The sequence below is a fragment of the Ranitomeya imitator genome, chromosome 4 (genome assembly GCF_032444005.1).
Source record: "Ranitomeya imitator isolate aRanImi1 chromosome 4, aRanImi1.pri, whole genome shotgun sequence".
NCBI lineage: Eukaryota > Metazoa > Chordata > Amphibia > Anura > Dendrobatidae > Ranitomeya > Ranitomeya imitator.
The window spans coordinates 695,364,448-695,381,376 of NC_091285.1; the positions used below are offsets into that span (position 1 = coordinate 695,364,448).

Genomic DNA, 16,929 nt, shown 5'->3' on the forward strand with positions numbered 1-16,929 from the left:
ATACTCGGGTCTCCCATAGGCTTACATTGAGCTCGTTGTTCTGGACGAGTACCCGAGTACTCCAATTTGCTCGACCCGAGCAACGAGCGCCCGAGTATTTTAATGCTCGCCCATTACTAGTCCTTACATGTAAGGGGGCAAATTTCAGGGTTTGGTCACCAGGTGCTATCAAGGTTTTGAAAGATTAAAAGTGTATTTTATGTCCACACCCATTCTGATCCAACCCGATCTCCAAAACATTCATTGTGTAGGTGGAAGCTTTGGAGAACGGAGTGGGGGGCAGTCTTATCGCAGGGGTCCCAAAACTCTGACTAACCTGTGTCCATGTGCTTTTCTTTCTAAAAAAATTTTCACTGGCGGAGAGAAATTATGATGTTGGGAATCCAGAGTTACATTCTGTCAAATTGTCCTATGAGGAATGGAGGCATTTTTTTGAGTGGTTGTTCATTCAATTAAAGTAATCATCGATCACAAGAATTTAGCTTACATTCAAGCAGCTGAAAGGTTAACTCCTAGACAGGCCAGATGGTCCTTGTTTATCTCTCAGTTTAAATTTTCTATTACTTTCAGGCCAGGGTCAAAAGAATGTGAAAGCTGCCATTTTATCTTGTAGCCTAGATTCCATTTCTCTTCCAGAACCTCCATCCTCCATTATTCCTCAGGGTATTGTGGTGTCCATGGTGACCTTGGAGCTGGAAGAGGAGATTCGTAAAACCCAGTCTTTGGCTTCTTCCACTTCCCCAGGGTCTAAATTATTTGTTCCTGTGTACCTAAGATTACCGGTGTTACAGGAATTTCATGAGTCCTTTTTAAGTGGTCATCCTGGGGTTACTGCCACAAGGAAAGTCGTTGCAAGACCTTTTTAGTGGCCAACCATGCAAAATGATATTAAAGATTTTGTATCTGCTTGTGAAGTCTGTGCATGCGCCAAAGTCAGTCATAGCCAGCAGGCTGGGGAATTGGCTCCATTGCCTATTCCTGAAAGTACATGGACTCATTTTTCCATGGATTTCATTACCAATTTACCTCTATCTGATGGGAAGACTGTTATCTGGGTGGTAGTTGATCTATTCGGCAAACAAGCTCATTTTGTTCCTTTGTCAGGATAACCTTATGCGGAGACACTCTCCGTGTTGTTTATTTCTCATATTGTAAGGTTACATGGAATTCCATTTAACATTATATCTGATAGGGGAGTACAATGTATCTCTAAATTTAGGAAAACTTTTTGCAGTAAACTAGGGATTGATTTGTCTTTTTCATCTGCTTGTCATCCTGAAGCCAATTCACAGACTGAGAGGACAAATCAGTCTTTGGAACCAATTTTAAGGTGCTTAAGGTGCCAAGTGCCAGGAAGCAGGGGGAAGACAGAAAGCAGGGGCTGCAGCAGGACACTGTCAGACATACATCAGGCCTGTGAGGTCTGTGCCTTGAGTTCTTTATGCTTGATCTGTTACCTGACTTTGGACTTTGTTTTGACCATCCGCCTGTTTAATCCTTTCACCTCTTATCTGTTATCCTCTCGGTACTCTGACCTCAGAACTTTACCTGACTACGATTTTGTCTCTTCCTTCTGTTTATGATGTACCCTCCTGGCTCCTGACCTTGGACTCCTTGACCACTTTGACTCATGGCTTGGCCGTGAGAAGTGACTAACATCACAGCATCATGTAGAATGTCAAAACTGTGTCCCTCCTAATGGAGTCATGATACTTTGGCTGCTGTCCTGTAGAGCAGGGGTCTCAAACTGCATTCCTCGAGGGCCGCAAACCATGCGTGCTTTCAAGATTTCCTTAGCATTGCACAAGGTGCTGTAATCATTATGTGTGAAGGTGATTAAATTATCACCTGTGCAGTACAAGGAAATCCTGAAAACATGACCTGTTTGCAGCCCTCGAGGAATGCAGTTTGACACCCCTGCTGTAGAGTGTTCCTGGCTGTGGATTTGCAAAGGGTCTCTAGTTCTTTGGCACTCTGGATATCTTTGATGTCTGCATGTATCTTGTTACAGATGCATATTCTACTTTTTAAAGTTCACAGCTGTTATTCAAGTCATTATTCACAGGTAAAGGGAAAGGGGTAAGGAGATTAAGTCTCTTTGTTTTATTTAATCTATCTTTCAATGTTTGCAAGTCAACAAACTGCGTCGCCTGGTATAATGTGCATTAACTATATCAGCAAATATTGTTCAGTGACCCTGAGTCTCTGTTTTGCAAAGGTAACAGTACAATAAACTGAAGGAGCTGATATACGAGGTAATTAACAACCATTCATAAATTTACAAATATCAATTTAACCTAAAAGAACAGTCAACATTTCAGTCTCTTGACCAACAGAAGAAAAAAAACCACATAAATTCAAAAGTCAACACATAATAATAATAATAATAATAATAATAATAATAATTTTTATTTATATAGCGCCAACATATTCCGCAGCACTTTACAATTAAGCGGGGACATGTACAGACAATAAATTAAGTACAAGTTAAGACAATTTAAACAGTGACATTAGGGGTGAGGTCCCTGCTCGCAAGTTTACAATCTACAAGGAAATGGGGGGACACAATAGGTGAAAAGTGCTTGTTTCAGGTCTGGCAATTATAATAAATAGGGATTTTCATATAAAGCTGCATGATCCGGTCATCAGCCTGTGTGTTTAAGTGCAATAGTCAAGTATTAAGTGCAGTTATCGTGTGCATGGAGGGTGTGCAGACAGATTAATAGTAGGGTGCAGATTCACATGCAGATAATATTTGGAAGGAGGGAACAGGACAAAGTTAGTTTACTGAGTAGTTGATGTGGTAGGCTTGTTTGAAGAGATGGGTTTTTAAAGCGCGCTTGAATAGGTCGGGGCTAGGTATCAGTCTGATCGTCTGGGGAAGTGCATTCCAGAGAGCTGGCGCAGCACGAGAGAAGTCTGGGAGACGGAGGTGTGAGGTTCGGATTACGGGGGATGTTAGTCTTAGGTCATTTGTAGAACGGAGGGCACATGTAGGGCGATAGACGGAGATGAGAGAGGAGATATAAGGCGTGCAGAACTGTGGAGAGCTTTGTGGGTGAAAGAGATGAGTTTATACTGGACCCTGTAGCGAATGGGTGGCCAGTGTAATGACTGGCACAAGATGGAGGCATCGGTGAAGCAACTGGACAGAAATATGACCCTGGCTGCCGCATTCAAGATGGGTTGGAGAGGAGAAAGTTTGGAAAGAGGGAAACCGATCAGAAGAGAGTTGCAGTAGTCCAGACAAGAATGAATAAGAGCGACAGCAAGAGTCTTAGCAGTTTCAAAGGTGAGAAAAGGTTGGATTCTGGAGATTATTATTATTATTATTATTATTATTATACATTTTTATAGCGCCATTTATTCCATGGCGCTTTACATGTGAATACGGGGCAAATATAGACAAATACATTAAACATGAGCAGATAACAAGGCACACGAGTACATAAGGAGGGAGGACCCTGCCCGCGAGGGCTCACAGTCTGCAGGGGGTGGGTGAGGATACACTAGGAGAGGGAAGAGCTGGCTGTACGGCTGTTCAGTAGGTTGAGGATCACTGCAGGCTGTAGGCTTGTCGGAAGAGATGAGTCTTCAGGTTCTTTTTGAATGTTTCTATGGTAGGCGCAAGTCTGATGTGTTGGGGTAGAGAGTTCCAGAGTATGGGGGAAGCACGGGAGAAGTCTTGGATGCGGTTATGGGAAGAAGAGATGAGAGGGGAGTAGAGAAGGAGGTCTTGGGAGGATCGGAGGTCGCGTGTAGGTAGGTACCGGGAGACCATGTCACAGATGTATGGAGGAGACAGGTTGTGGATGGCTTTGTATGTCAGTGTGAGGGTTTTGAACTGGAGTCTCTGGGCGATAGGAAGCCAGTGAAGGGCTTGACACAGGGGAGAGGCTGGGGAATAGCGGGGGGACAGGTGGATTAGTCGGGCAGCAGAGTGTAGGATGGATTGGAGTGGTGCCAGAGTGCTAGAGGGGAGTCCAGAGAGTAGGAGGTTGCAGTAGTCGAGGCGGGAGATGATAAGGGCATGCACTAGCGTTTTTGCAGTGTTGCGGTCAAGGAAAGCACGGATCCGGGAAATATTTTTGAGTTTGAGACGACAGGAGGAGGCAAGGGCTTGGATATGTGGCTTGAAAGAGAGGGCAGAGTCGAGGATCACCCCGAGGCACCGGGCGTGTGGGACTGGGGATAGTGAGCAGCCATTGACATTGATGGATAGGTCTGGTGGAGGGGTAGAGTGAGATGGGGGAAAGATGATGAATTCTGTTTTGTCCATGTTCAGTTGTAGAAAGCGAGCAGAAAAGAAGGCTGAAATGGCAGACAGACAGTGCGGGATTTTGGTAAGCAAGGAGGAGAGGTCAGGTCCGGAGAGGTAGATCTGCGTGTCGTCAGCGTAGAGATGGTACTGCATACCGTGGGATTCTATGAGCTGTCCCAGGCCGAAAGTGTAGATGGAGAAGAGTAGGGGTCCTAGAACAGAGCCTTGAGGAACACCGACTGACAAGGGGCGAAGTGAGGAGGTGGTGTGGGGGAGGGAGAGATGTTTTTAAGATGCAGGTGACAGGAGCGAGTGAGTGATCGGATATAGGGAGTAAAGGAAAGTTCGTTGTCGAATATCACCCCAAGACAGCGGATATGCTGTTTGTGAGTTATGGTTGAAACCTCCAGGGTAATTTCAATGTTGGGTAAAGTGAGTTTGTAGAAGGGAGAACACAAGTAGTTCAGTTTTGGAGAGATTTAGTTTCAGATAGAGGGAGGACATGATGTTAGAGACAGCAGACAGACAATCCTTGGTATTTTGAATTAGGGTAGGGGTGATGTCGGGGGAAGAAGTGTATAATTGGGTGTCGTCAGCATAGAGATGGTACTGGAACCCAGATTTGCTGATTGTTTGTCCAATAGGGGCAGTGTATAGAGAGAAGAGGAGGGGCCCAAGACTGAGCCCTGCAGAACCCCGATAGTAAGGGGACGAGGAGAGGAAGAGGAGCCGGCAAAAGATAGTGAAGGAGCGGTCAGAGAGGTAGTAGGAGAACCAGGAGAGGGCTGTGTCCTTGAGGCCTATAGAGCGGAGCTGGTGATCCACAGTATCAAATGCGGCAGAGAGGTCCAGGAGAATCAGCGGGGAGCAATGACCTTTGGATTTAGCTGTTATTAGATCATTGGAGACTTTAGTGAGGGCAGTTTCAGTGGAGTGTAAAGAGCGGAAACCAGATTGTAAGGGGTCAAGAAGAAAGTTATCCAAGAGATAGCGGATTAGACGGGAGTGGACCAAGCGTTCCAGGAGTTTAGAGATGAAGGAAAGGTTAGAGACAGGTCTGTAGTTAGTCGTGCAGTTCTGGTCCAGGGATGGCTTTTTAAGTAAAGGGGTAATGATGGCATGTTTAAATGAAAAGGGAAAGATACCTGAAGAGAGGTTAAATATTTTAGTCAGGTGAGTGGTGACCACTGGTGAGAGAGACTGCAGGAGAGGTGAAGAAATGTGGTCACTATTGGAGGTTGTAGGCCGAGCAGAAGTGAGGAGCTTGGAAACTTCTTCTTCTGAAACAGGCTCAAAGATGTCTAGTGAGCTTGAGGTGCAGCTGGGAAGGGGATTCAGGCTCTGAGGAGATTGGGCTGAGATATCCTGATGGATGTGGTTGATTTTTTCTAGGAAATAAGTGGCCAGATCCTCACCACTGAGATTGGAGATGGGGGCATGTACTTTAGGTTTCAGGAGGGAGTTTAAGGTTTAAAAAAGTCATTTTGGGTTGTTGGATAGTGAGGTGATGAGGGTGGTGAAGTAGGATTGTTTGGCCAGATAAAGGGCAGAGTTACAGGTTTTGAGCATGAACTTATAGTGGATGAAGTCTTCTGCTAAGAGAGATTTTCTCCACTGCCGCTCTGCACACCTTGAGCAGCGCTGAAGAAAGCGTGTCTATGACTCCTGGCTTACTGAAAATAGAGGTCTGGTTAATGAAGATAAAATGCAGTGTTGTCATAGATGCGTTATTTATCTTTTGAAGGACAGATTTTGTTGGAATAGCTTTTGGGTGGCACGTCACAGTTGCAGAGCCCTCGAGATGTCAAAACAGCAGAAAGCCTCATAATGGATAACATTTAACTTCCTTTTATAGAATTTAAAATGTTTTCTTTAACAAGTATACGTACTTTAAAAAATGAGATATAGTTTTTGCAGTTTTGGAATGGAAAGAAAAACAGCAATGCCATAATTTTTTTCTTGGGTTTTGATTTTACCGCTTAGCATAAATAACATGTTTATCTTATTCTGTTAGTGACTACCATATTTTTCTGCTTTTGCATAACAAAAATAGTTTTTAGAGCCATACATTTTCTATTTTTTCATCGATGGAGCTGTATGATGCTTGTTTTTTTGTGGCATGAGTTTTCTTTTTTAGGTACTTAACCCCTTAGCGACCGCCGATACGCCTTTTAACGGCGGCCGCTAAGGGTACTTAAACCACAGCGCCATTAATTAACGGCGCTGTGGAAAAAGTGAATAGCGCCCCCCAAAGTCGGATTTTCTCCGGGGTCTCGGCTGCCGGGGGTAGCCGAGACCCCAGAGAACATGATTCGGGGGTTTTTTAACCCACCCCGCATTTGCGATCGCCGGTAATTACCCGTTTACCGGCGATCGCAAAAAAAAAAACGCGATCTCTTTTTAATTTCTCTGTCCTCCGATGTGATCGCACATCGGAGGACAGAGAAAAGGGGTCCCAGGTAGCCCCCCAATACTCACCTATCTCCCCCGATGCTCCTCGTGTCTCCCGGTGGGCGCCACCATCTTCAAAATGGCGGGCGCATGCGCAGTGCGCCCGCCGGCCGGCCCCGCGAGAATCTTTGGGGTCTCGGCTGCTGGGGGTAGCCGAGACCCCAAAGAGCATGATCGGGGTCGGTTTTACCGACCCCTGTTTTGCGATCACCGGTAATAAACTGTTTACCGGCGACCGCAATAAAAAAAAAATAAAAAAAAAGTAAAGTGTAATTCTCTGTCCTCTGATGTGATCGCATGAGAGAAATAGGGGGATTCGGGGGCCCTACAATACTCACCTGTGTCCCTGGATCCTCTTGCTGCTCCTCCTGGCCGCCGGCAGAAGAAAATGGCGGGCGCATGCGCAGTGCGCCCGCCATCTGTCTCCATCTGCCGGCCGGCAGGAGAACAGCAGTTGGGGCTAAAATTAGGGTTAGGGGTAGGGTTAGGGTTAGGGGTAGGGTTAGGGTTAGGGGTAGGGCTAGGGTTAGGGCTAGGGTTAGGGCTAGGGCTAGGGTTAGAGTTAGGGTTAGGGCTAGGGCTAGGGCTAGGGTTAGGGCTAGGGTTAGGGCTAGGGTTAGGGTTAGGGCTAGGGTTGGGGCTAAATTTAGGGTTAGGGTTGGGGCTAAATTTAGGGATAGGGTTGGGGCTAAATTTAGGGTTAGGCTTCTTTCACACTTACGTCGGTACGGGGCCGTCGCAATGCGTCGGCCCAACATACCGACGCAAGTTGTGAAAATTGTGCACAACGTGGGCAGCGGATGTAGTTTTTCAACGCATCCGCTGCCCAATCTATGTCCTGGTGAGGAGGGGGAGGAGTTATGGCCACGCATGCGCGGTCAGAAATGGCGGATGCGACGTACAAAAAAAGTTTCATTGAACGGTTTTTTGTGCCGACTGTCCACCAAAACACACCTGATCCAGTGCACGACGGACGCGACGTGTGGCCATCCGTCACGATCCGTCGGCAATACAAGTCTATAGGCAAAAAATGCATCCTGCGGGCACATTTGCAGGATCCGTTTCTTGTCCAAAACGACGGATTGCGACGGATGCCAAACGATGCAAGTGTGAAAGTAGCCTTAGGGCTAGGGTTAGGGTTGGGGCTAAAGTTAGGGCTAGGGTTGGGGCTAAAGTTAGGATTAGAGTTGGGATTAGGGTTAGGGTTTGGATTAGGGTTGGTATTAGTGTTAGGGTTGGCATTAGGGTTACGCTTGGGTTTTGGGTTAGGTTTGGGATTAGGGTTAAGGTTAGGGTTGTGATTAGGGGTGTATTGGGATTAGGGTTAGGTTTGAGGTTAGGGTTGAGATTAGGATTAGGGGTGTGTTGGATTTAGGGTATTGATTAGGGTTATGGTTAGGGTTGACATTAGAGTTGTTTTGGGGTAAGGGTTGTGATTATGGTTAGGGTTAGTGATTAGGATTATGGATCAGGTTGGGATTAGGGTTAGGGGTGTGTTGGGGTTAGGGTTGGAGCTAGAATTGGGGGGTTTCCACTGTTTAGGTACATCAGGGGGTCTCCAAACACGACAGCCAATTTTGCGCTCAAAAAGTCAAATGGTGTTCCCTCCCTTCTGAGCTCTGCCGTGCGCCCAAACAGTGGGTTACCCCCACATATGGGGCATCAGCGTACTCGGGATAAATTGGACAACAACTTCCGGGGTCCAATTTCTCTTGTTACCCTTGTGAAAATTAAAACTTGGGGGCTACAATATCTTTTTTGTGAAAAAAAAAATATTTTTTATTTTCACGACTCTGCATTCTAAACTTCTGTGAAGCACTTGGGCATTCAAAGTTCTCACCACACATCTAGATAAGTTCCTTGGGGGGTCTAGTTTCCAAAATGGGGTCACTTGTGGGGGGTTACTACAGTTTAGGTACATTAGGGGCTCTGCAATCGCAACATAATGCCCACAGACCATTCTATCAAAGTCTGCATTCCAAAACGGCGCTCCTTCTTTTCCGAGCTCTGCCGTGCACCCAAACAGTGGTTTACCCCCACATATGGTGCATCAGCGTACTGGGGATAAATTGGACAACAACTATTGCAGTCCAATTTCTCCTGTTACCCTTGTGAAAATAAAAACTTGGGGGCTAAAAATCATTTTTGTGGAAAAAAAAATATTTTTTATTTTCACGACTCTGCATTATAAACTTCTGTAAAGCACTTGGGCATTCAAAGTTCTCACCACACATCTAGATAAGTTCCATGGGGGGTCTAGTTTCCAAAATGGTGTCACTTGTGGGGGATTTCTACTGTTTAGGCACATCAGGGGCTCTCCAAACGCAAAATGGCGTCCGATCTCAATTCCAGCCAATTCTACATTGAAAAAGTAAAACGGCACTCTTTCTCTTCCAAGCTCTGCGGTGCGCCCAAACAGTGGTTTACCCCCACATATTGGGTATCGACGTACTCAGGAGAAATTGCACAACAACTTTAGTGGTCTAATTTCTCCTGTTACCCTTGTGAAAATAAAAATTTGTGGGCAAAAAGATCATTTTTGTAGAAAAAATGCGATTTTTTTTTTTCACGGCTCTACATTATAAACTTCTGTGAAGCACATAGGGGTTCAAAGTGCTCAACACACATCTAGATAAGTTCCTTAAGGGGTCAAGTTTCCAGAATGGGGTCACTTGTGGGGGGTTTCCACTGTTTAGACACATCAGGGGCTCTCTAAACGTGACATGGCGTCCGATCTCAATCCCAGCCAATTCTGCATTGAAAAAGTCAAACGGCGCTCCTTCATTTCTAAGTTCTGCGGTGCGCCCAAAAAGTGGTTTACCCCCACATATGGGGTATTGGCGTATTCAGGAGAAATTGCATAATAAAATTTATGGTTACATTTCTGTTTTTACACTTGTGAAAATAAAAAAAATGGTTCTGAATTAAGATGTTTGCAAAAAAAGTTAAATGTTCATTTTTTCCTTCCACATTGTTTCAGTTCCTGTGAAGCACGTAAAGGGTTAATAAACTTCTTGAATGTGGTTTTGAGAACCTTGAGGGGTGTAGTTTTTAGAATGGTGTCACACTTCATTATTTTCTATCATATAGACCCCTCAAAATGACTTCAAATGTGATGTGGTCCCTAAAAAAAAATGGTGTTGTAAAAATGAGAAATTGCTGGTCAACTTTTAACCCTTATAACTCCCTAACAAAAAAAAAATTGTTTCCAAAATTGTGCTGATGTAAAGCAGACATGTGGGAAATGATATGTATTAACCCCTTAATCCCATATGACGTACTATCCCGTCCAGGTGACCTGGGACTTAATTCCCATGGACGGGATAGTACGTCATATGCGATCGGCCGCGCTCACGGGGGGAGCGCGGCCGATCGCGGCCGGGTGTCAGCTGCCTATCGCAGCTGACATCCGGCACTATGTGCCAGGAGCGGTCACGGACCGCTCCCGGCACATTAACCCCCGGCACACCGCGATCAAAGATGATCGCGGTGTGCCGGCGGTGCAGGGAAGCATCGCGCAGGGAGGGGGCTCCCTGCGGGCTTCCCTGAGACGATCGGTACACGGTGATGTGCTCACCGTGTACCGAGCGTCTTCTCCCTGCAGTCCCCGGATCCAAAATGGCCGCCGGGCTGCATCCGGGTCCTGCAGGGAGCACTTCCGGGTCAGGAGCAGGCTGCAGCTGCAGCTCTAATCCTGCCCGGCTGTATGTCAGATCACCGATCTGATAGAGTGCTGTGCACACTGTCAGATCGGTGATCTGTGATGTCCCCCCCTGGGACAAAGTGAAAAAGTAAAAAAAAAAATTTCCACACTTGTAAAAAAAAAAATAAAAAAAAAATTCCTAAATAAAGCAGAAAAAAAAAAATATTATTCCCATAAATACATTTCTTTACATAAAAAAAAAACAAAAAAACAATAAAAGTACACATATTTAGTATCGCCGCGTCCGTAACGACCCGACCTATAAAACTGGCCCACTAGTTAACCCCTTCAGTGAACACCGTAAGAAAAAAAAAAAAAAAACGAGCCAAAAAACAACGCTTTATTATCATAACGCTGAACAAAGAGTGGAATAACACGCGATCAAAAAGACGGATATAAATAACCATGTTACCTCTGAAAACGTCATCTTGTCCCGCAAAAAACGAGCCGCCATATAGCATCATAACCAAAAAAATAAAAAAGTTATAGTCCTCTGAATAAAGCGATGCCAAAATAATTATTTTTTCTATAAAATAGCTTTTATCGTATAAAAGCGCCAAAACATAAAAAAAATGATATAAATGAGGTGTCGCTGTAATCGTACTGACCCGAAGAATAAAACTGCTTCATCAATTTTACCAAACGCGGAACGGTATAAACGCCTCCCCCAAAAGAAATTCATGAATAGCTGGTTTTTGGTCATTCTGCCTCACAAAAAAATCGGAATAAAAAGCGATCAAAAACTGTCACGTGTCCGAAAATGTAACCGATAAAAACGTCAACTCGTCCCGCAAAAAACAAGACCTCACATGACTCTGTGGACCAAAATATGGAAAAATTATAGGTCTCAAAATGTGGAGACGCAAAAACTTTTTTGCTATAAAAAGCGTCTTTTAGTGTGTGACGGCTGCCAATCATAAAAATCCGCTAAAAAACGCTATAAAAGTAAATCAAACCCCCCTTCATCACCCCCTTAGTTAGGCTAGGTTCACATTGCGTTAATGGATTAACGCTAACGGACAGCGTTGCACGGCGAAAATGTCACAATTAACGCCGTGCAACGGGTCCGTTAGCACAACCATTGACAGCAATGTGATTTTCAGGTGTAGCGCATCGCTAGAGCGTCCCATTTTCGGCTCGCGCTAGCAAGGTGCCATTCTTTTGTGGCGCGCCTCAGACGCTGCTTGCAGCGTCCGCGGCGCGCCCGAGGTCCGATCCCCGATCTTCCAGAGCGGGGACGTTAACGCGACCACTAAACACGACACCTAAAAAGACATTGTGTTAGCGCAATCCGCTAGTGCTAAACGGATTTCCCTAACGCAATGTGAACCTAGCCTTAGGGAAAAATAATAAAATTAAAAAAAATGTATTTATTTCCATTTTCCGGTTAGGGTTAGGGTTAGGGTTAGGGTTGGGGCTAGGGTTAGGGTTTGGATTACATTTACGGTTGGGATTAGGGTTGGGATTAGAATTAGGGGTGTGTCTGGGTTAGGTGTGTGGTTAGGGTTACAGTTGGGATTAGGGTTAGGGGTGTGTTTGGATTAGGGTTTCATTTATAATTGGGGGGTTTCCACTGTTTAGGCACATCAGGGGCTCTCCAAACGCGACATGGCGTCCGATCTCAATTCCAGCCAATTCTGCATTGAAAAAGTAAAACAGTGCTCCTTCACTTCCGAGCTCTCCCGTGCGCCCAAACAGGGGTTTACCCCAACATATGGGGTATCAGCGTACTCGAGACAAATTGGACAACAACTTTTTGGGTCCAAGTTCTCTTGTTATCCTTGGGAAAATAAAAATTTGGGGGGCTAAAAATCATTTTTGTGGGAAAAAAAAGGATTTTTATTTTCACGGCTCTGCGTTGTAAACTGTAGTGAAACACTTGGGGGTTCAAAGTTTTCACAACACATCTAGATAAGTTCCATGGGAGGTCTAGTTTCCAATATGGGGTCACTTGTGGGTGGTTTCTACTGTTTGGGTACATCAGGGGCTCTGCAAATGCAACGTGACGCCTGCAGACCAATCCATCTAAGTCTGCATTCCAAATGGCGCTCCTTCCCTTCCGAGCTCTGCCATGAGCCCAAACAGTGGTTCCCCCCCACATATGGGGTATCAGCGTACTCAGGACAAATTGAACAACAACTTTTGGGGTCCAATTTATTCTGTTACCCTTGTAAAAATACAAAGCTGGGGGCTAAAAAATCATTTTTGTGAAAAAAAAAAAGAATTTTTATTTTCACGGGTCTGCGTTATAAACTGTAGTGAAACACTTAGGGGTTCAAAGTTCTCACAACACATCTAGATAAGTTCCATGGGAGGTCTAGTTTCTAATATGGGGTCACTTGTGGGGGGTTTGTACTGTTTGGGTACATCAGGGGCTCTGCAAATGCAACGTGACTCCTGCAGACCAATCCATCTAAGTCTGCATTCCAAATGGCGCTCCTTCCCTTCCGAGCTCTGCCATGCGCCCAAACAGTGGTTCCCCCCCACATATGGGGTATCAGCGTACTCAGGACAAATTGGACAACAACTTTTGGGGTCCAATTTATTATGTTACCCTTGTGAAAATACAAAACTGGGGGCTAAAAAATTTTTGCGAAAAAAAAATAAATTTATTTTAACGGCTCTGCGTTATAAACTGTAGTGAAACACTTGGGGGTTCAAAGCTCTCAAAACACATCTAGATAAGTTCCTTAGAGGGTCTAGTTTCCAAAATGGTGTCACTTGTGGGGGTTTTTAATGTTTAGGCTCATCAGGGGCTCTCCAAACCAACATGGCGTCCCATCTTAATTCCAGTCAATTTTGCATTGAAAAGTCAAATGGCGCTCCTTCCCTTCCGAGCTCTGCTATGCACCCAAAAAGTGGTTTACCCCCACATATGGGGTATCGTCGCACTCAGGACAAATTGCACAACAACTTTTGTGGTCTAATTTCTTCTCTTACCCTTGGGAAAATAAAAAATTGGGGGCGAAAAGATCATTTTTGTGAAAAAATAAGATTTTTTATTTTTACGGCTCTGCATTATATACTTCTGTGAAGCACTTGTTGGGTCAAAGTGCTCACCACACATCTAGATAAGTTCCTTAAGGGGTCTACTTTTCAAAATGGTGTCACTTGTGAGGGGTTCCAATGTTTAGGCACATCAGGGGCTCTCCAAACGCAACATGGCGTCCCATCTCAATTCCAGTCAATTTTGCATTGAAAAGTCAAATGGCGCTCCTTTCCTTCCGAGCTCTGCCATGCGCCCAAACAGTGGTTTACCCCCACATATGGGGTATCGTCGCACTCAGGACAAATTGCACAACAACTTTTGTGGTCTAATTTCTTCTCTTACCCTTGGGAAAATAAAAAATTGGTGGCGAAAAGATTATTTTTGTGAAAAAATATGATTTTTTATTTTTACGGCTCTGCATTATAAACTTCTGTGAAGCACTTGTTGGGTCAAAGTGCTCACCACACATCTAGATAAGTTCCTTAAGGGGTCTACTTTCCAAAATGGTGTCACTTGTGGGGATTTCAATGTTTAGGCACATCAGGGGCTCTCCAAACGCAACATGGCATCCCATCTCAATTCCAGTCAATTTTGCATTGAAAAGTAAAATGGCGCTCCTTCCCTTCCGAGCTCTGCCATACGCCCAAACAATGGTTTACACCCATATACGGGGTATCAGCGTACTCAGGACAAATTGGCCAACAATTTTTGAGGTTCAATTTCTTCTCTTACTCTTGGGAAAATAAAAAATTGGGGGCGAAAAGATCATTTTTGTGAAAAAATATGATTTTTTATTTTTACGGCTCTGCATTATAAACTTCTGTGAAGCAATTGGTGGGTCAAAGTGGTCACCACACATCTAGATAAGTTCCTTAGGGTGTCTACTTTCCAAAATGGTGTCACTTGTGGGGGGTTTCAATGTTTAGGCACATCAGTGGCTCTCCAAACGCAACATGGTGTCCCATCTCAATTCCTGTCAATTTTGCATTTAAAAGTCAAATGGCGCTCCTTCCCTTCCGAGCTCTGCCATGCGCCCAAACAGTGGTTTACCCCCACATATGGGGTATCAGCGTACTCAGTACAGATTGTACAACAATGTTTGGCATCCATTTTATCCTGTTACCCTTGGTAAAATAAAACAAATTGGAGCTGAAATAAATTTTGTGTGAAAAAAAGTTAAATATTCATTTTTATTTAAACATTCCAAAAATTCCTGTGAAACCCCTGAAGGGTTAATAAACTTCTTGAATGTGGTTTTGAGCACCTTGAGGGGTGCAGTTTTTAGAATGGTGTCACACTTGGGTATTTTCTATCATATAGACCCCTCAAAATGACATCAAATGAGATGTGGTCCCTAAAAAAAAATGGTGTTGTAAAAATGAGAAATTGCTGGTCAACTTTGAACCCTTATAACTCCCTAACAAAAAAAAAATTTTGGTTCCAAAATTGTGCTGATGTAAAGGAGACATGTGGGAAATGTTACTTATTAAGTATTTTGCGTGACATATCTCTGTGATTTAAGGGCATAAAAATTTAAAGTTGGAAAATTGCGAAATTTTCAAAATTTTCGCCAAATTTCCGTTTTTTTCACAAATAAACGCAAGTTATATCGAATAAATGTTACTACTAAAATGAAGTACAATATGTCACGAGAAAACAATGTTAGAATCGCCAAGATCCGTTGAAGCGTTCCAGAGTTATAACCTCATAAAGGGACAGTGGTCAGAATTGTAAAAATTGGCCCGGTCATTAACGTGCAAACCACCCTCGGGGCTTAAGGGGTTAACTATTTTTCGTGACATATCTCTCTGATTTAAGGGCATAAAAATACAAAATTTGAAAATTGCAAAATTTTAAAAATGTTCGCCATATTTCTGTTTTTTTCATAAATAATCGCAAGTAATATCGAAGAAATGTTACCACTAACATGAAGTACAATATGTCTTGAAAAAACATTCTCAGAATCAGCGGGATCCGTTGAAGCGTTCCAGAGTTATAACCTCATAAAGTGACAGTGGTCAGAATCGCAAAAATTGGCTCGGTTATCAAGTACCAAATTGGCTCTGTCACTAAGGGGTTAAGTCTGATCACTTTTCATACTTTTTATGTAAGACCAAATGAACTATTAGAAGACATGCTGGAATTATTATGAGGATTATTATTTTTACTATTATTATTTTACCACATATTATATGTGATAACATTTATGCAGATTAATATGGTTTAAATGATTCCAAATTTATATAGTTTTTTTGTGTGTGTTTTACTGCTGATATCATTTTGGGTGAGTGTGCTTATTTGATGACTTGTTATTTCATTTTTTGTAAGTAATGTAACTAAAAAAACAACAATTCTGTTATTTTTTGTTCTTTTCAATGGGGTTTAAAGGGTAGAAACATTTTTGGGAACATCTTATAATTTAGGTTTTTTTCAATGTATCAATATAAATGATATAATACACTATGTACAATTAGAAAGGAAAAAACTTTTTTTAACTTTAAAGTTTTATTTTATACTTTTATTAAAAAAAAAGTCTCTGTCCATTCTGACTACACAAGACACAAGTTCATGTGTTTCTTTTGTGGTCTTGTTCATGTCCTATGCTTAGAATAGGTAATCAACATTCTGTTTGTGGGGGACCACCTTTCCGCAGTCCCTCCAATCAGCATATCGATCTGTATATTACACATTTCTCTAAAAGTGATCCATTTATTTCACAAGGTAGAACCTACTGGACACTGCAAGCCGCAATGACAAACGGTAAGATAACATTATATCTTTTAAAATGAACACTTTTAAAATGTGTCACTTTCTGGGCTGCTTGATGTACTTTTTTTTGTTAAAAAAAAATCATCTGCTGGTGATTTTCACTAGAGGACTAGAAAGCCTGCTCCCAGGTAGTCCAACCACACCCCCAAAACAGTTTGGAAGTTTCTGCCTATCAACAGTGTACACACAGAAAGTTGCCAATCAGTTGTGTGGGTGGGGTTATGCAGAGCTCAGCATTCAGAGAACTGCAGCAGAGAAAACTATTTGCAGCATTCAGAAAACTTAGGCTATGTGCCCACGTTCAGGATTTTTTGCGTTTTTTAGCATTTTTGCTGTGGTTTTCTGCTGCGGAAATGCTGCGAAAACGCTAACAAAAAGCATCCCATTACTTTTAATGGCATTCCGCAATTGTTGTGCCTATTCTGCGTTTTTTCTGCAGCGGAAACGCTTTGCAGAAAAGAATGCAGTGTGTAAATTATTTCTGCGGAATCACGGCGATTACGCAGCCATAGGATTGCTTTGGAATGCTCACTTTATGCATGTGGCTATGTCCACCATGCGTAAATTGAATTCTTTATGTGCGGATGGTACCCAGGATCTGGTGGAGGGGAGACTTTAAAAAAAATGTTCCGGTGAAAAAAAGGATTAAATTAAAAAATATGGTTATTCTCACCCTCTGACGGCCCCCGATCTCCTCAGCGGTGCACGCGGCGGCTTCCATTCCCAGGTCCCCTGAGGAGATCGGGGACCATCGGA

The 16,929-nt window shown here is 43.5% G+C and overlaps 1 protein-coding gene across 1 annotated transcript in view; it reads left to right on the top strand.

Annotated features, from left to right (window-relative positions):
* The window catches only part of LOC138677392 (uncharacterized), a 66,643-nt gene that overhangs the window by 26,624 nt on the left and 23,090 nt on the right, over window positions 1-16,929 (top strand). The window contains exon 2 of the mRNA XM_069767481.1: window positions 16,130-16,164. Coding sequence (XP_069623582.1) covers window positions 16,155-16,164 — 10 coding nt within the window. The 5' untranslated portion in view covers window positions 16,130-16,154. The remainder of the gene's footprint in view (window positions 1-16,129; window positions 16,165-16,929) is intronic.